This window comes from Prinia subflava, chromosome 33, assembly GCF_021018805.1.
Source record: "Prinia subflava isolate CZ2003 ecotype Zambia chromosome 33, Cam_Psub_1.2, whole genome shotgun sequence".
Lineage (NCBI taxonomy): Eukaryota > Metazoa > Chordata > Aves > Passeriformes > Cisticolidae > Prinia > Prinia subflava.
This window is the reverse complement of record NC_086279.1, coordinates 748,442-773,477: the sequence shown is the minus strand read 5'-3', so window position 1 is coordinate 773,477 and position 25,036 is coordinate 748,442. Positions and strand designations below refer to the sequence as shown.

The following is a 25,036-nucleotide window of genomic DNA, read 5'->3' as shown; positions in this document are numbered from 1 at the left end:
AGGGCCATTTCCGGCTCGACTTTAGGGTCCTGCAAAATTCAAAAATCTCCGGACCCCTAAAAGAGCCTCCCGGAGGCCCCCCCCCTCTCCCCCCCGATGGATTTCGGGCGACCTGTCCCTCCTCGCTGACCTGCGGGTTCCGGGGCGGCGATGCTGCGGGAGCCGGGGGAGCGGCGGCCTGAGGGGGCAGCCGAGGGAACCGCGTGCTCTTGCTACTGCTGCTGCTGCTCCTCCCGCTCCTCCTCTTCCTTTTCCGCCTCCTTTGTCGATCCTGTTCATGCTCCTCCTCTTCCTCCCGCTCCTCCCTTTCCTTGTCCTCCTCCTCCTCCCGCTCCTCCTCCTCTCCAAGCTCGGAGCGGGCGGTTCCGACACCCAAAAGCAGCCGCGCTGTCCCCTGGGAGGAATTCAAAAGCGACTGTGCCAGGCGCGGCGCTAAGAGCGATCATGGGAGCACCGGGAGCGATCCTGAGAGCAGCGAGAAGGATTTGGGAGCGCTTTTCCTCCCAGTCTGGATCTTACTGGGAGCACTGGGAGGGAACTGGGAGCAAACAGCGCCCGGACGCGGCTGCAGCCGGCGCTGGGCGGGGCCAAGGCAGAGGGCGTGGTTATGCAAATCGACGAGCCACCGCGCGCTGTGATTGGTAGGCGGGAGAGGCGCGGGGTTTCTTCGGGCCGGTGAGGGCCCGGGCAGGGCCGGAGCGATGGCGGCGGCGTCCGGTGAGAGCGGACGGGGAGCGGGAATGGGGACAGGAATGGTGGCAGGGACTGGCAATGGGGACCGGGAATCGGGACAGAGGGCGGTAGTACGGGACCGAGAGCCAGAATGGGACTGGAAATACGGGACTGGAGCCGGGAATGTGGCCAACGACCGTGAATGCGACCGGGAATTGGGGACGGGGACTGGGAATCGTGGCAGCAATGGGGACAGGGATCGGGAATGGGAGCGCGAATGGGCTCTGGCACCGGGAATGCGGGACACGATCGGATATGGGGACTGGGACTGGGAGTGGGACAGAGAATGGGGACGGGACTAGGAATAGGGACAGGGGCCGAGAATGGGACCAGGACCGGGAGACGGATTCAAAATACGAGAAAGGGACTTGGAATGAGACCGGGAATGAGGACAGGGATTAGGAGTGGGACCAAAAATGTGGGAGTGGGCCTGTGTGGGACAAGGAATACGTGAGTAGGAGCAGGAAAGGGAGTGGGGATGGGGATAGTGACCGGCAATGGCACTGGGAACGGGAACACGGGAACGGGACTGGGAAGATGGAAACAGCGACCGCAGAGAGAATATGGGATGGGCATCAGAGTTCCAAAGCGCTCCATTAAACACATCCCGGGGCTGCGAGCTCTGCAGCTGGGCCTGCCCTGGGCTGCTGCGGCCCAGGGCCCAAAGGCTGGAGCTGCAGCCTTGTTCCTGTGGCAAGAACAGGAGGCTCCTGCAGGCCCGTGTGCCCTGCATGGCCCCAGCAGCAGGGAGGGCTGTGAGGCACAGCGGGTGCTGGCAGGAGGGGCTGCTGTGGCCAGCTGGGGCCTGTGAGAAATGCCCAAAGCCTTGTGCTGTGTGCAGCTGGGCAAGGGCAGCAGCAGGGCTGAAGGGTTCGTGTGCCACAGGCAGCCCGAGCTGGGGAGCCCTGAGGGACCCATGGGAGAGGTGGGAATGGGGAATGGGGACAGGGAGTGGTGACTAGGAATGGCACCGTGAGTGGAGACAGGGTTTGGGAATGGGGAGAGGGACCAGGAATGGGGATAGGGACCAGGAATAGGAATGGGACTGGGAATGGGAACAGGGGATGTGGGTGGGGATCAGGAATTTGGAAAGGAACCAGGAATGGTACTGGAATTATGAGAGTGGCCCTAGGGATAATGCTGGGAATGGAGACAGAGAGGAAGAATTGGATCTGGAATACCGGACAGGAGCTGGGACAGGGAATATGGGAGTGAGACCGGGAATGTGACCAGGAATGGAGAGAGGACCCGGGAATGGGACAGGGAATTGTGACAAGGCCTGGCAATGGTGACTGGGACTGGGGAATGGGGTCTGGGTCAAGGAATTGGAATGGGGACAGAGACTGGGAATGGGAACAGAAATGGGGACAGGGAAAGGGATTGGAAATATGAGACAGTGACTGGGGATAATACTGGAAATAAGGACAGGGACCAAGAATGGCACCAGGAATACCGGACTTGGACTGGGAATGGGACCTGGAGTGGAGAATTGCACCGGGAATTGGGCTGGGAACCAATGGGAACCAATGGGGACAGGAAGTGGGAATAAGTACAGGTATTGGGAATGGGATGGGCACTCTAAACATGGACTGGGAATAGGGACAGTGGCCAGCAATGGGACTGGCAGTAGGGGACAGAACTGGGAATAGGACTGGGAATATGGGACAAGGACTGGGGATAATACTGGGAATGGGGACAGGGAGCAAGAATTGGATCTGGCATACCAGACTGGGACTGGGACAGGGAGTATGGGACTGAGACCAGGAATGGGACCTGGAATGGAAAGAGAGACCAGGAATGGGACAGGGAATTGGGACAGGGCCTGGGGATGGGCACTGGGACCAGGAGTGGAGACAGGAACAAAGAATGGGGACAGGAACAGGGACCGTGAATGAGGACAGGGATTAGGAATGGGGACAGGGACCAGGAATGGGGAGAGGGAATGGAGAAGGGGATTGGGAATGGGACCTGGAATGTGGACAGGGACCAGTGTCCTGGTTTACTGCAAATTTGTGAGGAAACCTCTGAATGGGTCCCTCTGGAAAGCAAACCCAATCAGCCCCTCCCCCAACTGGTCCAGGAAAAAAATTCTTTTGAGAAAAGGAGAAAAAACTGTTTATTCAACAAGCTAAGTGCCCACAAGCACAAGAACAATGAACAATATCAGACAACAGAACCTCGTGGTGTTGTTAGGAGAGATTCCATAATTGAGAAAGTCTTTGCAATGGGTGGCAGCTCAGGTTGTCCGCTCTCTTATCAGTCCCTCTGGTGCTGGAAAATGCCATCCTGGGCCCCAGTGGGTCACAGGTGTGAGCTCTGGGTGTTTCTCTGGGTTTTCAGTCCAGAACAGGTTGAAAGAGTTGCAAGAAAAAGAAAACAGTCCAGGGAAATTCTGTGGCTCAGCCTGCTAAAAGCCAGTTAAAAACAAAGGAGAGCTCTCTCTGTCTCTTGCTGTCCGTCCACAGACAACACAGTCCAGGAGCAGAATGCAGAGGGGTGAGTGCAGTTTCTGCAAACAAACCCTGCGCTTCTTCTTCCACCCCCTTCACTCTTGGAACCAGTCTTAAAGGTGTAGAGCTTAATATCCAGCAAAACAGACAATTAGGGATACAAACATCACAAAGTCACCCCAGGACACAGTGACAGTGGCAGTGACAGTGACAATGACAATTGCAGTACCACTCTGTGTGCCTAGGTCACGTTTGACTACTGCATTCACAGGGGGCGATTTCGGATCAGCCTGGCCACCTATGTGGCCCTCTGGAAGTGCTGCCACCCCTCGCTGCCCAGTAGAGGTGACACTGGTTGATAACAGATGACAATGGGCGACGGGGCAAGGGGACAGGGTGCTGGGGAGCATAATGACAGGAGTGCAGGGGGACAGACTGCCAGGAAGACAGATTGACACGGTGGCAGGGGGACAGGATGACACAGCGAAAGATGCCTCACCACCCTCATGCCATGGACACAGGTGAGACCGGAGGTGTTTCCAACACGCCCCGACTGCGCTTCCTTTCCCCTCCCCCAGCTCCTCTAACCACTTGGGGACACCCCTGACACCCCCTTTGTCCCCCTGGGGTGCCCCTCTGTGGGAGGCACAGTGGCACTACAGGACCCCCTTTCTGTGCTATCCCCAAGGTGGCACCTGTGCTTTTTGTCACCACCACCCACCAATTTGTCACCTGCGCCCCAGAGCAGGAGTTTGCCCACATCCTACAAGAGGGGGCGGGTGACAACATTTTTGGGGTCACACCTGGCCACTTCCATCCCTCTGCATGCCCCTGAGGATGCTGCATGACCCTGCACCCTCTGCACTGCTGTGGCTCCAGCATCCCCCAAGGAGACCTTGGGGACTCTCCCCGTGTGCTGGCCCTGGTCCTCTGTGGTACCTCCAGTGCTGCACCCATGCTCAGCCCCAGTTCGTGTTGTGGCTTCCCGATGTGACCAGGCAGCAGTTTTAGTCACACTCTCACCTCTTCTTCCACCACCACCACCACCACAACATCCTCCTCCTCCTCCTCCTCCGGTGAGGCTGCTTTTCCCACTGGGGACACACCGGTGACACCAGGGGGACATCACGGGTTACTTATTGAAGGGATTGTGGGATCACGGTGGCTCCTGGAGTCCCTCTGAAATGGCAGCTGGGGGACCCAGGATGTTGCAGGTGTCAGTTTGGGGGATAGGTGCTCATTTGTTGGAAGGTTGGGGTCTCCAGGATGGCTCCTAAAGTCCCCTCCCATCACTGAAAGGTCACCCCCCCAGCCTGTGCCTCAGTTTCCCCCTCACTCTGCAGGGACCACCCAGAACCGATGTTCTGGAATGGAGTTTATTTTGGAGGGTTTTTGGGGTTGTTACTCGTGGGATTGGCTGGTGGGCCAGTGGGTCGGGACAGGGTGGTGCCAGGCTTGTGGTCATCTGGGCTGGGGGCTGGCCAGGCTGGGGGCCTGCAGGGCCAGGGGCCGTCCAAATCAGAGTCAAGCTGGGATCCATTGTCTGGTGTCCATCTGGACCAGTGTCCATCCTTGGGGGATCCATGGCTCTGGTGTCCATCTGGACCAGGATCCAACCTCTCCTGCCCCTGTCCATCCCAGGCTCCCCAGCTAGGGCTACTCCTCACTTTGGAATGGACAAGACCCACGGTCAGTCCCAACATGACTCCAAACCCCCTCCCATCAACCCCACCAGGCCATCCGCTCCAAGCTGTGGTGCCACTGGTGTCCCCTGGAAGCCAGAGCAGCTCTGGATCTCCTGGAAGAGGAGATCCACAGTTCCAGGCCAGAGAATTGAGGGCATCCAGGACGTCAAGAACCGAGTGTATGTGGTGTGAAGGACAGCTGGAGACATGCCTGGGGACATGCCTGGAAAGACAGGGGGGAGGATGAGGGGTGTTAAGGAGTGGGGAGGGGATTGGAGGGCGGGTGATGCACCCAGAAATGTTCCAAAAGCAAGGGGAGGGCACTCAAAACTGCAGAAAGGATGGAAAATAAGAAAGGACTCCAAATAGGGAGGAAAAGACACAAAATAGGGAGAAGAGGCCTAAAAGAGGGGGAAAGGATCCAAAATGGGGGAAGAAGGAGCCAAAATCAGAGGACAAAGGTTTCCATGGGATGTCATTGTGTGTCCCAGGGTGTTGTGGCATTTCCATACCTGTGCCGGGACGGGCGCAGGCGCTCGGCACCAGAAGCAGCCACAGGAACATCCTGAGGGACACGGTGACACCCTGTAGGACACAGGGAAACCCTGCAGGACACAGGGAAACCCTGCAGGACACAGGGAATCCCTGCAGGACACAGGGAATCCCTGCAGGACATGGGTCCGGAACCTCGGGGACTTTGGCCCCACTGAGGGCGGCGGACAGGGACATAGGAGGAGGGACGGGGACACATGGAAGGGGACAAGGACACATAAGGGAGATGGTGACAGGAAGACAGAGCAAGACAGGGACACACACAGGGGATGGGAACACAGAGAGGGGAGACAGGGAGACATGGGGAGGGGCTGGGGACATACGGAGGGGACATGATGCCTCCAGGACATATGTTAGGGGATAATATCACCACACCTGTGAGGATGCTTCCACCAGGACGCCTCTGATCACACCCAGCATTGGGCCATGTGGCCCTCTGGGTGACACTGACCATTGCCCTGTCCCCAGAGGTGGTTGGGGTGAGCCCAGTGGCTCTGGGACAGCCTGGTGGCTGTCACTCCCTTCTGTTCCCAGATGTTCCCAGCTGAACAAGTTCGGTGTCCTGCCCTGGTGGGGGGTGACATTTGGCTGAGACACCACTGTGGTGACAGTGGGGATGAGGTGGCCACAACTGCATCAGGCAGCGTTCATCCATGGCTGAGATCAAGGTGCTGGTGGCACTGTTCTGGCAGCACTGTGCTGGCATTGATGCTGTCCCAGTTCATGTCCCCATGCATGTCCCCAATGTCCCCAACCATGTCCATGTTCACCCATGATCCCATCCTTGTTTGCATCCCCATCCCTGTCCCCCTTGTCCTCTCATGGCCTCACCCATGTCATTGTCCCTCACGTCCCCATCCATGCCTTAGTTCAACATCTTTATTTTTACACCAGTTTAAAGGCTTTCAAAAGGATGAACAGAAACCTTTTTGTTTCAAGGCCAAAACAAAAGGATTTATATTTCCCTGCAGGCAGAGCATCCACATGCTTGGGTGGGTGGGAAAAACCTTTTTTAGAAGGTTTCCATGCTTTCTTAGAGGGTCTCCACAATCGTGGGTTTGGACCCAGTGTGTCCCCATTTGCTGTGGAAGATGCCCATAGGCCAGAGAGAATTGAAACAATGGAATAATGTTGGAAAAGACCTCGAAGGCCGTCTGGCGTTGCTTGATGCCACCAGAAGACACAAAAAGTGAGATTTTTCTGGGGTCGGAAGTCGACAAAGGCGCTCTCCACAATGGATTTCTAATGTTGGTCTGTTAATGTGTCCAGGTTTCCACGGGGACACAGGAGGATGTGGAGCCCCCAGTCAGGTGTGTTCCCAACACGGATCCGAGGCACCACGGATCACCGGGGCTCTGCCCACCGGGGGTCACTGGGGATCATCCAGCACGGATCCTCTCATGGCATTGTCGCTGTGAGCCTCGCCACAAAAAGACACACGGAGCAGGAGTTTGGGGAGATCAGAGCAGCAGGAGGGAGAATCCTCCTGCTTTGTTTATTACTTCCTGTTATATACTTCTAGTAAGGTGACCATGGATTGGTGAGTGGGCATTCCCACCTGTCACCCACATTGGTCAAGGAGGCTGTCATTCATCCTCCCCTTCTCTTGGGGAAGGAATTCGAAACAATGACAATATTTACAAAACATGATCTCCTGTTTACATGAATGAGCATGAGAAGGTGCACACTTGTACTTTAGTATGAACGCTCAGCAAACTAGGAAAATCTCATGGTGACAAGGATGCATGCTGGTGAAAACTGGGATATACTGGGAGTGACTGGGATAATCCTGGGGGCAAGTGAACCATGCTGAGGTAACTGGGAATGTCTGGGAATGACTATGGACATGCTGAGGGCAACTGGGATATACTGGGAGTGTCTTGAACCATACTGGGGGAGACTGGGAACATACTGGGAGTGACTGGGATTAACTGGGATTTACAGAGCCTTCACTGGGGACAACTGGAAGTGATTCCCCCTTTCCCCCCCAGCCCTCCCTCGGGCACTGTCACACCTGCCTGGAGCAGCGCGATGGCTCCAGCGCTGGGGCTGGGGGGGCAAGGGGGGAGTGGGACCCCCGGCCCCGGGACCCTGACTTGCCATTCCTGGCACCAGGACCCCCCTGCTCCCCTTATCCGGCACAGGGACCCCCTTGAATCCCCTATTTCTGGACACCATGACCCCCTGCTCCCCTTTTCCTGGCCATCCCCTGTCTCCCAGCCTCCAGATTTCGTGTGTGCTGGACCCTGGGATGCCCTGGAACATCTTGGACCCCCATTCCTGCCTTGCCCAGCTTCACCTTTCTGCAAAACCAGAGACCCCCTGAACTCCTCCTCCCCAAACATCCTGGGTGTCCCCACCCTAGTGCCCCCTTTTCTGAGAAATCCTGGACTTCCCTTTCCTGGGCACCAGGACCCCCTGGAATTCCATTCTACATCTCCAAGACACTCTTTTACCCCTTTGCCCACCACTGACACCCCCCTGCACCCCTTATCCAGCACGAACACAACCTTTTCCTGGCCACCCCACCTTTCCTAGCCCCCAGCCCCTCCTTTCCTCACACTGAGGAGCCCTGGCACCCCCTTCCCTGGACACAGGATTCCCTGGACACCCCATCCCACTTCTCCCAGTCCCTTCACCCACTTTCCCTGACTCTGAGCCCCTGAACCTCCTTTTCAGCTCTCCCAGCTCTACAAGTTCCCCCTTTCCTTGGTGAGTTGAGATTCCTGGATCCCCAAACTCTCACTTTCAACTCCCTGCCCCAGCTCCTCCAAATCTCTGTGTCCCCCCAGTTCTCCACTCCCTGCAGTACCTGGAAGTGGCACAGTCAGAGCCCAGCCCAGGGGTCCCCCAGTCCTTGACTGTGGGGGACATGGATGGGACCCCCTGTGAGCGCTGGGACAGCGAGCGGGGCTGGCTGGAGCTGCAGAGAGCGGGGATGGCAGCGAGAGCTGAGCCAGGATATTGGGAAACCCAGACCTTGGATATTGGGATAGGCAGAGCTGGGATATTGGGACAGACAGAGCTGGGATATTGGGATAGGCAGAGCTGGGATATTGGGATAGGCAGAGCTGGGATATTGGGATAGCCAGAGCCAGCTCAGGGAGAGGAACCAGCATGAGGCTCACAGTGAGCTGCAGACGGGGCTGGTACAACCAGAGTAGGGGGTGTGGGGCGAGCCAGGGGCTGGGCTGGGATCTGTGGGGCTGGGAGAATCCCTGGGAGTGGGATGGGATCTCTGGGCTGGAATGAGAATCCAGGGAGCTGCAAGGGACTCTGTGGGGCTGTTCTGAACGACTCCATGGGTCTGTTCTGTCCTCGTTCTCAGGTCTCCACATGGTTCACGTGGTTTGCAGCTGCACCCTCCTGTCCAAGGGAGTGTCCATGGATCCCACCAGTACAGGTACAATGGGTGGGATTTCATCTCCTTCCAGCTGGGATCTGGGAGCTTTGCAGTGTCCGACGGTGCCACCTGGATCACCCAGAGGTGCTGGGAATGCAAAGGGATCATGGTGGAGCAGATGAAGCATTAGCTGGGACACATCTGTGTGGAAGAGCTCCCAAAATACATCAGCTGTGGTCAGGTGGCTCTGGAACACAAAGGTGGGTGTGGGAGTGGGAAGATAATTCCTCTGGGAGAGTGGAATTCAGGAAGGGGGACTTGGGAATGCAGAAATTGCCATGGAATTTCCATGGCCAGATCTCACTCTCATCCCAGTCAGGGGAGAATTCCATGGATGGACACCCCCAACCCACTGCCATGGGAATTCCACTGGGAAATGATTTGAATTGATGACCAATCAAATGCCAGCAGTTGTCTAATTAGCAAATTTGCAATGCTAAAACAAATCTTTGGGTGGCTTTAACTAAAGCATCAGGCTTAGACAACATCTGTTTTTCCTATACACCCCTAGGAAAGACATTTTTCACCTGTTTAGTTTGCATGCCAGTAGATGCTTGGCCAATTCCAGTCACCTTCCCCAGGCACCTTCTGAACCTGAAGAATTAGACATCCATGGCCCTGTAAACATCACCTTTTGTGCCCAGTGTAGCTATAGAGAGAAAAATCATTCTTCAGTCAAGGATGTTTCTCCCTAGCACTCCACGGAGTGCTAAGCCCAGCAAAGCAAAGCTGTCAAAGCAGTTTTCATGGTTCAAACATGTTTCGAACAAAGAGGGGGAAATGTTGGAACCCTGGAAATTTAGAATTTCAGGCTTTCTGTGCTAAAAGGCACTGACCCTCAAGCAAGCACTACATTTGACCTGAGGCTGTGGAACAGGCTTCCCAAATGGAGTGATAGCTCTGGGATTATGGGTGTGCAGTTTGAATAGAATTGTGTGATACCACATGGGGGAGAATTTAGAGTTTAAGTATAAAGTTGTATTTATAAGGTAATATGGAGAATTTAGGATGTAGGCTATGTTCTTCTTTATTCACCTTCTTCTTCATGGTTTTGGGTGGTTTTATTTTTAATTGGGTGAAAAGATCCACATTGCAGATATTTGGTATTTGGTTATTGGGTTAAAAGTATAAATAATACAGGTGTCATCTCGTTATTGGATAAATAGCGCTTAAAACACCTTGGAAAGAGTTAGAGACACAGCCATTTTTCACTTGTTAGTAGAGCTGAGGGTTCCTGGGGCTGTAACTTCGATAAGAATTAATAAACATCTGAGTCTGAACACGAGCTCCATCTCCCGAGTATTAATCCTGGCTCTAACAGAAGATAACAAATCCACCAGCAGTGAAATGAGAAGCAATCCCTGCTGGGATTCCATGGGACACAAATCCCAAGGGGCCAGGGGAGTGCCCTGTCCCTGCCCTGTCCCTGCCCTGAGCCCAGCACGAGCCTTTCCTTGGGTGTTCTCTGCCCTGCCCAGGGCAGGAGGGCACTGCCAGAGCGGCTTTGGTGGCCCCGGGCACCCGGCCGGGCTCCAGCCCCTGCAGGGTCTCCTTGGGAATGTCCAAGAGCAAAGCTTCAAGCAAACAACAGTTTCTGGAGGGGCTTCTCCCCCTTGGCCTGTGCTGGGAGCCCAAGGGCAACAGCCCGGGCACAAGAGCCCAAAATGCTGGAGCTCAGTGTCCCTGGGCCAGGCCGTGTTCCCTGGCTGTGCCCTGTCCCTCAGCTGTCACCTGTCCCTTGGCTGTGCCCTGTCCCTCGGCTGTGCCCTGTCCCTCAGCTGTGCCCTGTCCCTCAGCTGTGCCCTGTCTCTCAGCTGTGCCCTGTCCCTCAGCTGTCCCCTGTCCCTCAGCTCTGTGGGGCCGGGGCTGGCAGCAGGACCCGGGGTAGCCCTGGGGGAGAAAACCCTGAGCCCCAGCTGGGCCAGTTTCCCCCAGGGGGGCCCAGGTCACTCCCAGCATGGGCCCTTGTGGCTCCCATTCACCCCCAGTATGGTTCCCACTGCTCCCAGTACAGTTACAGCCATTCTCAGCATGGTTCCAGTCAGCCCAAGTATGGTCCCAGTCGCTGCTGCTGTGGCTCCAGTCCTTCCCAATATGGACCCTGTCACTCTCAGTATGGTACTATTTGCCCCCAGCATGGTCCCAGTTGCTCCCAGTCACTCAGTATGGTTCCAGTCACTCCCAGAAATTCACAGTATTATTCCAGTAACTTTATGGTTCCTCTGTGATCCCAGTCACTCCTGGTCTCTCCCAGTTGCCCTCAGTGTGCTTCCACTCCCTCCCAGTAGCCTCCAACATTATTCCAGTTGCTGCCTGTCTATCCCAGTTGCCCCAACATGGTCCCACTTGCCCTCAGCATGCTCCTACTCACTTCCAGTATGATCCCAGAATGACCCCAGTCACCCTCAGTGTAGACCCAGTTGCTCCCAATATGATCTCAATTGTCCCCAGCATGGGCCCATTTCCTCCCAGTGTGATCCCAGTTGCCTCTAGCACAGACCCAGTCACTCCCAGTAGGATCGTACTCCTATGTCATGATGCCAGTTGCTCCCAGCATGGTCCTAGTTGCTCCCAGTTCCTCCCACTCTGATCCCAGTTGCTCCCAGTTACCCCTAGCAGAGACCCAGTCATTCCAAGTATCATCCCAATATGAGCCCAGTAGAATGCCAGTCTCCCCCAGCATGGTCCCAGTCAATCCCAGTTGTTCCCAGTGTGTTCCCAGTCACCCCCAGTATGGTCACAGACACTCCCAGTATATCCCAGTTACCATCAGCATGTCTGCAGTCATTGACAGTCACAGCCACATGTCCCCTTAAGGTTCCAGTTTCCACCAGTATGATCCCAGTCACTCTCAGGCAATCCCAGTGTCTTCCACTATGATCCCTGTTGTGCCACTTCTGGTCCTGCTTGGTCCCAGTGTGCTCTGAACCCAGTGGGTCCCAGTCCTGGGCCCGGTGTATCCCAGTGTCCCAGTCCATCCTATCCTGTCCCAGTCTATCCCGGTCCCTTCCCAGCAGCCGCCGCCCTTTCCCGGATCCTGCCCCTCCCGCCCCCGGAGCTGCCGCCGGACGCCCCCCCAAGACGCTGCCGGGGCTCGGGGGCTTCATCTTGGGCTTCGGGTGCCGGGGCTGGGGCTCGGCCTCCGCTGCGGGAGAAGGTGAGGGGGGGTCCCCGGGGGCGTGTCCCCCCCTCGGAGCGCGTGTGACTCCCCCATGTCCCCCCATGCCGGGGTCACCCCCTTTTCTCTCCCCACAGCTCCTGACCCAGCTCCTGCTCCCCCCGGGACGGGCTTTGGTGAGCCCCCCTGAGACCCCTGGAATCCCCATTCCTGGGCTCCGGGACCCCCTGCATCCCCTTTCCCGGGGATCCTCCTCGCCCAGCCCCTGCACCCCCTGTTTCTGTCACCCCGGGGACCCCCGGACCCCCATTCCCGCCCAGCCCGGGCCACCGCACCCCCAGGCCTCCCTTTCCTGGGAAAGCCGAGCTGGGCACGGGGCTCTGCAGCCGCTCGGGGATTGATGATCACCCGAAGGAAAGGGAGAGCACAGGACAGAGCGAGAGCAGGAGATTGGCAATCAGGGATGGCAGTCCCAGCGCCCAGTCCTGCTCCGCCGGGGCCGGGAGCCGCAGCCGCAGGAGAAAATGGATCGGCGGCTGGCGGTGCTTGCCGGGCTTTGGGCCGAAGGCAGCGGGTTCCAGGCTGGCTTTGAGCGCAGGCCCCGGGAGTTGAGCACAGCCCGGCGCGGGGGTCCCGCAGTGCGTGGCCGAGGAGGGTCCCGGGGAATTCCCTGGAATTCCGCCCGGCCCTCCGCCCGCGCTCCCTCGGGCATTTTCGCTTCCGCCTTCCCCGCCCTGCCCTGCGGAGATCTGCCCAGCGACCGGTGACGACACAGAAGACGCGCGCTGCCATTGGCGGACAGGAAAGAGCGGCGCCAATGGCGGGGCCGGAGGAGGCCCTGGGGGCGGGACCCGTGCTGTGGGCGGGGCCGCAGCGGAGCAGCGCGATGGCTCCAGCGCTGGGGCTGGGGCCGCTCCCGGGGCCCCGGGGGGCCGGGGAGAGGTTAGGGGGGCGCCCGGTACCGGGACTATTTATTCGCTCATTCCGAAACACCGAAAGGCCCTTAAACCCCCATTCCGGGGCTGCGCGATGCTCCCGAACACCTATTCCCGGGCGCGGGTTCCACTCTGTACACCCTAATCCGGCACCAACAACCACTGCATCCCTTTCCCGGCCATCTCCCCTATCCCAACCCTCTGAGCCCCCTTTTTCTTGCTTATTCCTACCTTTCTCATCACCCAGCCCTTCCTTTCCTCAACACTGAGGACATCCGGGACCTCTATTCCCAGCCATCCCGGGCTTCCCCCCTTGTGCTGGGAGTGGGGACACCGGGGACCTTTGGAGCTCCTGTTCCTGGATACAGGGAACACCCCTTAACCCCACCCATTCCACCTCTACCCCTTCCAAAGCCTCTCTATTTCTCCCTCCTGCAATCCCCAAACCCCCTTCCCAGTTCTCCCAGTTTTCCCCATTCCCTTTTTCTTCCACCCGTGATGCCCCAGTTCCCCCAAATCTCCGTGTCCCCCCAGTTCTCCTCTCGCTGCGCTCCCTGCCCGTGGCGCTGCCGGAGCCCGGCCCGGGCTTCTCCCGTTGGTGTCCGTGGGCTCCCTGGATGGGATCCCCTTCCAGCGCCGCCACAGCCAGCGGGGCCGGGCGGGGCCGCGGCTGCCGGGGATGGCGGCCGGAGCCCAGGCGGGATCTGGGCACAGGCAGAGGCAGCACAAGGAGCGGCACCGGCACGGGGCCAGCAGGGAGCTGCAGATGCTGCAGGAGCGGCACAGCCAGAGCGGGGCTCAGCGCGGGGAGCCGGGCCTGGGGGATCTGTGCGCCTGCGATGGCAACTGTGGCACTGCCCTGGGGATCCCTGGGGCTGGGCCGGCATCTGGGGCACTGGGATGTGCATCCATGCGGATCCAAGGGGCTGGGATGCGGCTCTGTGGGTCTCCATCAGACTCTGGGGCTGCCTAGGGCAGCAATGGGTCTCTGTGGCACCGGGACACAATTCCGTGTGACTCCGTGGATCCAATCCGTCCCCAGGTCTCCCCACGCTGCAGGAGGTTCCCGGCTGGGACCTCCTGTCCCACGGGAGCATCCGTGGATCCCATGGGCTCGGCTTCGACAGGCGGGAATTCCTCTCCTTCCAGGTGGGATCCGGGGGATTCGCGGTGGCCGACGGCGCTGCCCAGGTCACCAAGAGGCGCTGGGAACAGGTTGAAATTGAGGCTGAGGAATTACCAAACCGCTTGGGGCACATCTGCAGGGTGATGTCTCTGGAAATATGTCAGTGATGGAAACAGAAGGGGAAGAAAACCATGGAAGTTCCCTAATGTAGTGCTGTGCCTGGGGTGTTCTGCCAGGGTGGCAGACAGTGAGAAAGGCTCCTAGGCTGCCACTCATCACAGCTCTCAGGGTTTTAGGTGAGATGTTTGCAGCAGATCCAGAGGTGAGGGGAGTTCAGGGGGCACCCCCTGGCCACCCAGGATCTCCCTGCACACGCTGATGCTGCCTGTGCATAGTGAGAAGGTTCAGACCCGGCACAGGCTCTCAGCTCTGTCACCCAGGCATCACCCAGGTACCCCCAAACCCTCCTGGAAACCCTCAACTGCCCCAGGACACCCCAACCTCCCCTGGGATCCTGAAAACATCTTTGGAACCCTCCAAAATCTCTCAAAAACACTAAAAAATCCCATACTGAGTCCCCCAAACCCTCTCAGGACATCAAAATTCCCACAGGAGCTCCCAACACTCCCCCAGGATCACCTTGAGAAGGTTTATATGTGACACGGGACTCAATTTCTGTCAACAAGATACCTCAAAACAGCCTTGGGACCCCCAGTTCCAACCCCAGGATTGCCAAACCCCCCCACTTGACGGCCCGTGGAAATCCCACAAAAACCACCGTGACCCCAAACAGCCCCAAGACCCATGAACTCCGCCCAGGACCTGCTCAGTAAGGTTTATACCCAGCACAGAGCTCCCATTGCCATCACCTAGATACCCCCAAATCCCCCCGGGACCCCCAACCCTCCCTGGGGCTCTGCTGCCGGAATCAACAGGAGTGGTGTTGCCCTTTAATGGAGAGTTCTAGTGCGGTCTGAATTTAGGGGGCTCCTAAAGCGGCGATGGTAGAGAGAACCCCAAAACCCCACCCTGGGGGGAAAAACAGCCCCTGCAGGGGCTTGTAGTGGGGGTCCTCCTAAAAATGTCCCTTTAAGCCACCATGATCCCTCCTTAGGAGGGGCTTCTGGAGCTGCAGCCCCACAAACATCCTAAAACCTTGGAAAACAACCCTGGTAGTGGTGGCATCCCCTGAAAAAACTTTAAAAGGAGAACAACTCCTCTTCAATGGGGCCAAAATGCCCTTAAGCACCCTCAAAGAGGGACAGGATCCCATCCTCTGCTGGGGCCTCTCCGAGGCAGGAACGCTCCCATTTGCTGCATTCAGGGGAGCCCTGAACGACAACGGGTCCTGGGCTGAGCCCCCCACTCAGCCGGGGGTGAGGAAGGATCGGGAAGGGCTGGGACAAGACCGGGAATGCCACATGTTATACAGGAAAGGACTGTGAATGTGCACAGGGATTCAGAGAACGGACAGGGACCGGGAATGGGAATGGAAATAGGAGGCAGGGACTGGGAAGGATACTGGGAATGGTGACAGGGCCTAAGAATGGGACAGGGAATATGGGACACAACCAGGGTTGGGGACAGGACCTGGGAATGAGGACAGGGCCTGAGAATGGGACTGGAAATAGGTGACAGGGACTGGAAATGATACAGGGAACAGAGACAGAGAACAAGAATGGGAGCTGGAATACCAGAATGGGACAGGAAATTCAGGACTGAGACCAGGAATGGGACAGTGTATGGAGAGCGACCAGGAATGGCACCAGGCATGGGAATGTGGAAACAGGACAGGAAATAATATGGGAACAGGAACTGGAGAGAGAATATGGGCTGGGATTAGGAAGAGGAGCCGCTGTCAGAAATGGCAATGCAGGAACGGGACTGGGACTGGGAATATGGGAACAGGACAGGGAATAAAGGAAATGAAATCCAGGACCTGCAGCAGGACGGGAAAGATGAGAATGGGAAAAGGGCAGGGAATATGGGAGTAGGAATATGTGAATGGCAACCAGTCAGAGAACACAGGACAGGAAATGAGAGTAGGAATGGGATCAGGACTGGAATGGGAGCTGGATGGGACTGGGAGTGGGGTGACACAGGAATGGGCAGGGGGCAAGGGAAGCGACAGCAGGGACAATGGAACTGGGAACTGGGAGCAAACAGCGCCCGGATGCGGCTGCAGAGGGCGCTATGCGGCACCGAGATACAGGGCGTGGTTGTGTAAATCGAGGAGAAATCGCGCTGTGATTGGTGGGCAGGAGAAGGGCAGGGCTTCCCCGGTGACGTCAGTGGCGAGGGAGGAGCCGGAGCGATGGCGGGCGGATTCCGCTGAGAGGGGACAGGGAGCGGGAATGGGGACAGGGAATGCAGAGAGGGAATGGGGACAGGGACAAGGAATGAGAAAAGGGACCGGGTATGGAGAGAGGGATCAGCAATGTGAACCAGGAACGGGCACGGCACTGCAAATAGGAGGCAGGGACTGGGAATGATACATGGAATGGGAACAGGGACCAAGAATGGGACAGGGAATACTGGACTGGGACTGGGGCCAGGGAGCAGCAATATGGGACAGGGATCTGGAATGGGGACTGGGACTGAGAATGGAGCTAGGAATGGGACTGGGAATGTGGAATGCAGGAGAGGGACCTGGAATGGGATTGGGGATAGGAATAGGGAAACAGGAGAAATAGCATGCAAACAGCATCCGGAGAGGAAATATGGGGTGTGGATTAGAAAGGAGGGGCTGGGATCAGAAACGGTTTCACGGCAACGGGACTGTAGTAAACTGGCAGGGAATATCAAACTGGAAATGTGGGACTGGCACGGGGACAGGAAATACAGGAATGGGAGCAGGGCTGGAAATATGGGACTTGGAACATGGGAACCGCAACCAAAGAGAGAATATGGGATAGGCAATGGGAGCAGCAATGGGATGCGGACAGGGATGGGAGCAGGAAAGGAGCAGGAAAGGGTGACACAGGAATGGGGAAGAAGCAAAGGGGTATCCTGGAGAGGGGACACCAAGAACAGGGGACAGTCCCAGGGCAGGGGGTCCTTGATCAGCCTGGTTAGCCCAAAGTTCTCAGGTACACTCGATTCCCTCACACCAATTATCAGCGACATCCCCTGGAAGATCTTGCGGTATCCCCATCGAGGTCTTTGTTCAAAATTTTTATTTTCACCCCGGTTTTGGGTGTTTTGAAAGGACAAATAGAAATGTACAGACAATCTAGGACAAGGGGTGCCAGGTTGATGTGGAGCCCCCAGCCAGGTGTGTGCCCAACACGGATCACCGGCACCACGGATCACCGGGACTCTGCCCACCGGGGGTCACTGGGGATCATCCAGGGGGGATCCTCCCATGGGGGATGGAGCTGGAGCAGCACACGAAGCTCTTCCCAATCTTGTGGCACTTGCAGGGTTTCCCTTAGCAGTGTCTGCGTTGGTGTTTGGTCAAGGTAGGGCTGCTGGTGAAGCTCTTCCCTCACTAATCACACTCATCGTGGGACCTCTTCCTGGTGTGGATGCGCTGGTGGCTGACTAGGGTGGGCTTCTGCTGGAAGCCCTTCCCGCAGTCGGGGCAGCGGAAGGGCCTCTCATCCGTGTGAATCCGCTGGTGCTTGAGGAGATTGGAGCTGGTGTGAAACCTCTTATTGCACTGGTCACACTCGTAGGGCCTCTCCCCAGTGTGGACCCTCTGGTGTTTGATCAGGTCAGACCTTGCCCTGAAGCCCTTCCCACATTCCCCACACCCATAGGGCCTCTCCTTGGTGTGGCTCCTCTTGTGGACACTCAAGTGGGAGCTTGTGGTGAAGCTCTTCCCACACTCCCCACAGTCGTAGGGTCGTTCCCCCTTGTGGCTCGCTTGGTGGCGTATCAGGTGGTAGCTCCGGCTGAAGGTCTTCCGACATTGCTCACACTCGTAGAGACCCTCCCCGGTGTGTCTCCTCTGGTGGGCAATCAGGGTGGAGCTCTGGCTGAAGCTCTTCCCACACTCCCCACACTCATAGGGCCGTTCCCCTGTGTGGCTCCTCCGGTGGGTGATCAGGGTGGATCTCTGGGTGAAGCTCTGCCCACACTCGGGACACTCGTAGGGCCTCTCCCCGGTGTGGATGCGCCGGTGGGTGATGAGGGCAGAGTTGTGCTTGAACCCCATCCCGCAGTCGGGGCAGCGGAAGGGCCTCTCATCTGTGTGAACCCGCTGATGGCGGAGGAGATGGGTCTTTCTCTGAAACCTCTTCCTACATTTATCACACTCATAGGGCATCTCCAGAGTGTGGCTGACCTGGTGGGAGATCAGGCCAGATCTCCACCTGAAGCTCTTCCCACATTTTGAGCACTTGTGGGGCTTCTCCTCATCCTGCAGCTGCTCAGGGACCTCCAGCTCCGAGCTGCGGCCTCCTCCCCGGCCCCCGTTGGATCTTTCCTGCTCGCATCCCCGAGATCTGCGTTTGCAGCCCCTCCTCGTGCGGCAACCTTGAGGCTTTTCCTCCCCGTTGCATTCCTGTGACGCGGAGCCGCTCACAGTGGCCTCTCCCACCAGGTGCTGCCGCGGTGATTTGTCCTCCCTGGGCTCCGTGCTCAGCTCCGTGCCTGGGAGAGGAAGGACAAGGAGAGGATGGGATTTGCCTCCGTGCTACAGCGAAGGGGAAGGAGATCTCGCAGTGCATCCCCGGCAGGACAGGGTCGGCAGTGGGGTTGTCCTGCAGCCGGGGGCCAGGCTGGGCTGGGAGATGGAGCTGGAGGGAGGGGGAAAGGGGCACTGACTTCCTCCTCACCTGCCTGCGGCTCCCGGGACATCTTCCTCTTCCTCGCGGCCCCCTCCTCCTTCATCGAGCCAATGTCTGGGAATATGAAATCCTCTTTTGGGGGGGAAAACAAGGGCTGAGCACGTTGGTTTAGCTGGTGCCGCTGCCCAAGTGCAGCTGCAGAAGTCAGCGCCCCTTTCAGCCTCGGGGGGCCCGGACCCCGCTCATATCAGGGCTCCCCCACTCCTCTATTCTGGCGGGGTCCCCCCGCTCTGCTATCGCCCCTTTGCGTTCACCCTGCTCCGGGGCTGCCGCGTTCCGCCCCGGCTCTCCTCAAACCCGATATCGCCGCTCTGCCCGCCGGTACCGGGCGATCGCCACGTGGGAACCCCCGAAATCCCTCCAGGGCCATTTCCGGCTAGACTTTGGGGTCCTGCAAAATTCAAAATTCTCCGGACCCCTAAAAGAGCCTCCCGGAGGCCCCGCCCTCCCCCCTGATGGATTTCGGGCGACCTGTCCCTCCCCGCTGACCTGCGGGTTCCGGGGCGCCGATGCTGCGGGAGGCGGGGGAGCGGCGGCCTGAGGGGACAGCCGAGGGAACCGCGGGCTCTTGCTGCTGCTGCTGCTGCTCCTCCCGCTCCTCCTCTTCCTTTTCCACCTCCTTTGTCGATCCTGTTCATTCTCCTCCTCTTCCTCCCGCTCCTCCCTTTCCTTCTCCTCCTCCTCCCGTTCCTCCTCCTCCCCAAGCTCGGAGCGGGCAGTGCCGACATCCAAAACCAGCCACGCTTTCCCCTAGGAAGAATTCCAAGGCGACTGCGCCAGGGGCGGCGCTGAGAGCGATATTGAGAGCACCGGGAGCGATCCTGAGAGCAGCGAGAAGGAATTGGGAGCGCTTTCCCTCCCAGTCTGGCTATTACTGGGAGCACTGGGAGGGAGCTGGGAGCAAACAGCGCCCGGACGCGGCTGCAGCCGGCGCTGGGCGGGGCCAAGGCAGAGGGCGTGGTTATGCAAATCGAGGAGCCACCGCGCGCTGTGATTGGTGGGCGGGAGAGGCGCGGGGTTTCTTCGGTCCGGTGAGGGCCCGGGCAGGGCCGGAGCGATGGCGGCGGCGTCCGGTGAGAGCGGACGAGGAGCGGGAATGGGGACAGGAATGGTGGCAGGGAATGGCAATGGGGACCGGGAATCGGGACAGAGGGCGGTAGTACGGGACCGAGAGCAAGAATGGGACTGCAAATACGGGACTAGAGGCGGGAATGTGGCCAACGACCGCGAATGCGACCGGGAATTGGGGACAGGGACTGGGAATCGTGGCAGCAATGGGGACAGGGATCGGGAATGGGAGCGCGAATGGGCTCTGGCACCGGGAGTGCGGGACACGATCGGGTATGGGGACCGGTACTGGGCCTGGGACAGAGAATGGGGACAGGACCAGGAATAGGGACAGGGACCGAGAATGGGACCATATCCGGGAGAGGGATTCAAAATACAAGAAAGGGACTTGGAATGAGACCGGGAATGAGGACAGGGATTAGGAGTGGGACCAACAATCTTGGGCTGGGACAGGGAATACATGAGTAGGACCAGAAATGGGAGTGGGGATGGGGACAGCGACCGGCAATGGCACTGGGAACGGGAACACGGGAACGGGACAGGGAAGATGGAAACAGCGACCGCAGAGAGAATATGGGATGGGGATTAGAGTTCCAAAGTGCTCCATTAAACACATCCCGGGGCTGCGAGCTCTGCAGCTGGGCCTCCCCTGGGCTGCTGCGGCCCAGGGCCCAAAGGCTGGAGCTGCAGCCTTGCTCCTGTGGCAAGAACAGGAGGCTCCTGCAGGCCCGTGTGCCCTGCATGGCCCCAGCAGCAGGGAGGGCTGTGAGGCACAGCGGGTGCTGGCAGGAGGGGCTGCTGTGGCCAGCTGGGGCCTGTGAGAAATGCCCAAAGCCTTGTGCTGTGTGCAGCTGGGCAAGGGCAGCAGCAGGGCTGAAGGGTTCGTGTGCCACAGGCAGGCCGAGCTGGGGAGCCCTGAGGGCCCCATGGGAGAGGTGGGAATGGGGACAGGGAAAGGGGTCCGGGAATGGGGACAGGAAGCGGTGACAGGGAAAGGGGAGAGGGAATGGGAACAGGGAATTTAAATGGGGACTAGCAATGGGCACTGGGAATGGGGACAGTGAGTTGGGACAGGATCGGGAATGGAGACTGAAGCAGAAATGGGGACTGGGACCAGGAATGGGGACTGGAAATGCAGAGAGGGAATGTGGATATGGACACGGAATGGGAAAAGGGACTGGGTACGGAGACAGGGATTAGCAATGTGAACCAGGAACGGGCACGGTACTGCAAATAAGAAGCAGGGCCTGGGGATGATTCATGGAATAGGAACTCGGACCAAGAATGGGACTGGGAATACCGGACTGGGACTTGGGCAAGGGACCAGCAATATGAGACAGGGATCTGGAATTGGAACCGGGCCTGGGAACAGGGACCAGGAATGGAACTAGGAATGGGACTGGGAATGTGGACCAGGAATACTGAACATGGACTGGGAATGGGACCAGGAATACAGGAGGGGGACCTGGAATGGGATCGGGGAGAGGAATATGGAAAATGGACAGTGAATATGGAAACAGGAACTGGAGCGCAAATATGGAATGTGGATTAGAAAGGAGGCACAGCGGTTGGAAATGGGAATACAGCAACGGGACTGGGAATGGCAATATGGGAACAGAACAGGGAACAAGGAAATGGGAGACCAGCACTGGGACTGAGAATAGAAGAATGGGAACAGTGCAGGGAATATGGGACTGGAAATATGGGAATGGCATCCAGAGGATAAACAACAGAGACAGGGAATGAGACCAGCAATGGGATCTGGAGTGGAATGGGAACAGGACAGGACCAGGAGTGGGTTGATACAGGAACGGGCAGGGGGCAAGCGGAGGGACACTGAGGAGAGGGGCATCTTGGAAAGGGCACACCAGGAAGAGTGGAACAGTCCCAGGGCAGGGTCCTTGATCAGCTGGCCCAGAACCTCCCCCAGGGTCTCCCAATGCAGCCGGAGCCGCTCGGCCTGGGGAGCCCAAACCCCTAAGCAACTCCTAATTTCCTACCTGGAATCCTCAGCTCCCTTGAACCCAGCACCCCCCACATCCCCTGAAAGATCCCCCATGTCCCCATCCAGGTCTGTGTTAGAAATTTTTATTTTTACCCCATTTTTGAGGGTTTTGAAAGAAAAAGAGAAATGAAAAAGAAATCCAGGCCACAGGGAGCCAAGAGGATGTGGAGCCCCCAGCCAGGTGTCTGCCCAACACGGATCACCGGCACTGCAGATCACTGGGGATCATCCAAGGGGGATGCTCCCATGGGGGATGGAGCTGGAGCAGCGCACGAAACTCATCCAAAACTCATGAGACTCGCAGGGCTTCCCTCAGTGCTGGCTCCGTTGGTGTCGGGTCAAGTGAGAGCTCCTGGAGAAGCTCTTCCCACACTGGGGACACTTGTAGGGCCTCTCCCCAGTGTGGCTCCGTTGGTGTCGGATCAAGTGAGAGCTCCTGGAGAAGCTCTTCCCACACTGGGGACACTCATAGGGCCTCTCCCCGGTGTGGGTGCGCTGGTGCCTGACGAGGTGGGCGTTTCGCTGGAAGCCCATCCTGCATTCAGGGCAGCGGAAGGGCCTCTCATCCGTGTGAATCCGCTGGTGCACAAGGAGGTGGGAGCTGGTGGGAAACCTCTTCTTGCATTGGTCACACTCATAGGGCCTCTCCCCTGTGTGGATCATGTGGTGGACGATCAGGTGGGACCTAAGTCTAAAGCCTTTCCCACACTCTCCACACTCATAGGGCTTTTCGCCCGTGTGACTCCTCTGGTGTCTGATCACTTGGGAGGTCGAGCTGAAGCTCTTTGCACACTCAGGACACTCATAGGGCCTCTCCCCAGTGTGGATGCGCCGGTGGATGACGAGGTGCGAGTTTTGCTTGAAGCCTATCCCGCAGTTGGGGCAGCAGAAGGGCCTCTCATCCGTGTGAATCCGCTGGTGCCGGAGGAGACTGCAGCTGCTCTGAAACCTCTTCCTGCATTGGTCACACTCGTAGGGCCTCTCCCCGGTGTGGGTTCTCCAGTGGCGGATCAGTTCGGATCTCCACCTGAAGCTCTTCCCACATTTTGAGCACTTGTGGGGCTTCTCCTCACCCTGAGGCTGTTCAGGGGTCTCCAGCTCTGAGCTCCCACCACCTTCCCGGGCCAGAGTAGATCTTTCCTCATCAGATGCTCGAGATTTGCCTTTGCAGCCCGTCCTTGTGCGGCATCTCCGGGGCTTTTCTTCCTTACTGGATTCCTGCGCCGTGGAGTCGCCCAAAATGCCCTCTTCCATGAGGTTCTGTTGCCGGGATTTTTCCTCCCTGGGCTCCGTGCTCAGCTCCGTGCCTGGGGGAGGAAGGACAAGGAGAGGATGGGATTTGCCTCCGGGCCACAGGGAAGGGCAAGGAGATGCCCCCGCACATCCCTGGGAGGACGGCGTCGGCAGCGGGGTTGTCCTGCAGCCGGGGGCCAGGCTCAGCTGCGAGATGGAGCAACAGAGAGGGGCAAAGGGGCACTGACTTCCTCCTCACCTGCCTGTGGCTCCCGGGACATCTTCCTCTTCCTCGCCGCGCCCTCTTCCTCCATCGGGCCGAGGTTTGGGAATGGGAAATCCTGCTTTGGGGTAAAACAAGCGCTGATCGCGTTGGGTTTGATGGTGCCGCTGCCCAAGTGCAGCTGCAGAAGTCAGCGCCCCTTTCAGCCTCGGGGGGCCCGGACCCCGCTCATCTCCAGGCTCTGCCCGGCGGTACCGGGCGATCGCCACATGGGACCCGCGAAGATCCCTCCAGGGCCATCTGCGGTTCGGCTTTGGGGTCCTGCAAGATCCAAACAATCCCTGCCCCGCACAAAAAACCTCCTGGAGACCCCTGCGATGGATTTGGGGTGAGCTCCCCGTACCCGCTTACCTGCGGGTTCCTGGAGGGGCGATTCTGCCGGAGCGGGGGGAGCGGCGGCCTGAGCGGGCAGGCGGGAGAACCGCGTGCTGCTGCTCGTGCTGCTCCTCCTCTTCCTCTTCCTCCCGCTCCTCCTCTTTCTTTTCCTCTGTCCCTCCTTTTGCGGCTCCTCCTGTTCCTGCCGCTCCTGCCTTTCCTTTTCCTCCCGCTCCTCCTCCGCTCCCAGCCCGCCCCAGACGGTGCCGAAACCCAAAAGCAGCCGCGCTCTGCCCAGGCAGGGGTTCCAAAACACCCTCGCCCCGCGCGGCATCGGGAGCGATCCTGGGAGCAGCGGGAAGGAATCGGGAGCGCTTTCCGTCCCGGTATCGCTTTTCCTGGGAGCAGTGGGTGGGAACTGGGAGCAAACAGCGCCCGGACGCGGCCGCAGCCAGCTCTAGACGGGGCCAACACAGAGGGCGTGGTTATGCAAATCGAGGCGCAATCGCGCGCTGTGATTGGTGGGCGGGAGCAGGGCGGGGTTTCCCCGGTGACGTCAATGGCGAGGGAGGAGCCGGAGCCGTGGCGGCCGTGACCGGTGAGAGGGGACGAGGAGGCGGAATGGGAACACGGAATACAGGACACGGAGCGGGAATGCGGACGAATACTGCGAACATGGTAAAGGGTCAGGAATCGGTCTGGAAATACGAGACAGGGACTTGCAATGATCTTGGGAATTGGGACAGGGACTAAGAATGGGACAGGGAATGGAAGTAGGGACCAGGAACAGTACCAGAAATGGGACAGGGAGTGGGAATGTGGGAACTGGACAGGGAAGATGGAAACCCCCCCGACCCTTGGACCCTTGGCGTCCCTTTATTTGCAGAGGGTATTGTTCATTCAAAAGAGATTCTCCTTCAGCTGGCTAAAACTTTGTTTTCACTTGTTTAGTAACTAACGGCTTGGCATCTTACATCTCAAAGCTCGCCTTCATTTCTACTTTGCTTATAGGTTTCCTATTCTCAAAATCTTTTGCCAAGCAATCATATTTATCAGGCTTTCCTGCTTCATCTTCCCCAACAACCTTCATGGGCGTCCTGGGGCATCTTCCTCTTCCTCACAGCCTCCTCCATCAGGCCAATGGTTGGGAATGGGAAATCCTGGATTTGGGGGGAAAACAAGCGCTGAGTGCATTGGGTTTGAAGGTCCCTCTGCCAAAGTCCAGCTCCAGAAGTCAGTGGGCATCTGGGATCCATAGAAACCTTCCAAACACCAAGAGTAAGCCCTGAAAAGTCCTCCCAGGAGTTCCCTGTCTCTGGTCTCTCCCTCCTGGTGTTT

The 25,036-nt window shown here is 58.1% G+C and overlaps 1 protein-coding gene, 1 long non-coding RNA gene and 1 pseudogene across 2 annotated transcripts; 1 reads left to right on the top strand and 2 right to left on the bottom strand.

Moving 5' to 3' along the window:
• The window catches only part of LOC134563059 (zinc finger protein 850-like), a 45,869-nt pseudogene extending 26,639 nt beyond the window's left edge, over positions 1-19,230 (bottom strand).
• LOC134563118 (uncharacterized) lies at positions 136-9,445 on the top strand. The gene is made up of 3 exons (XR_010083321.1): positions 136-717; positions 6,689-6,729; positions 8,748-9,445. It is a non-coding gene; the product is annotated as an uncharacterized LOC134563118 (long non-coding RNA).
• Positions 19,231-21,400: 2,170 nt separating the features above from the next.
• On the bottom strand, positions 21,401-23,838 carry LOC134563092 (zinc finger protein 239-like). The gene is made up of 3 exons (XM_063420896.1): positions 23,735-23,838; positions 23,360-23,441; positions 21,401-23,174 (listed from the first exon to the last, which is right to left on the bottom strand). The coding sequence occupies exons 2-3, from the start codon at positions 23,412-23,414 to the stop codon at positions 22,180-22,182; spliced, it is 1,050 nt and encodes a 349-aa protein (XP_063276966.1). The 5' UTR covers positions 23,415-23,441; positions 23,735-23,838; the 3' UTR covers positions 21,401-22,179.
• Positions 23,839-25,036: the final 1,198 nt, after the last annotated feature.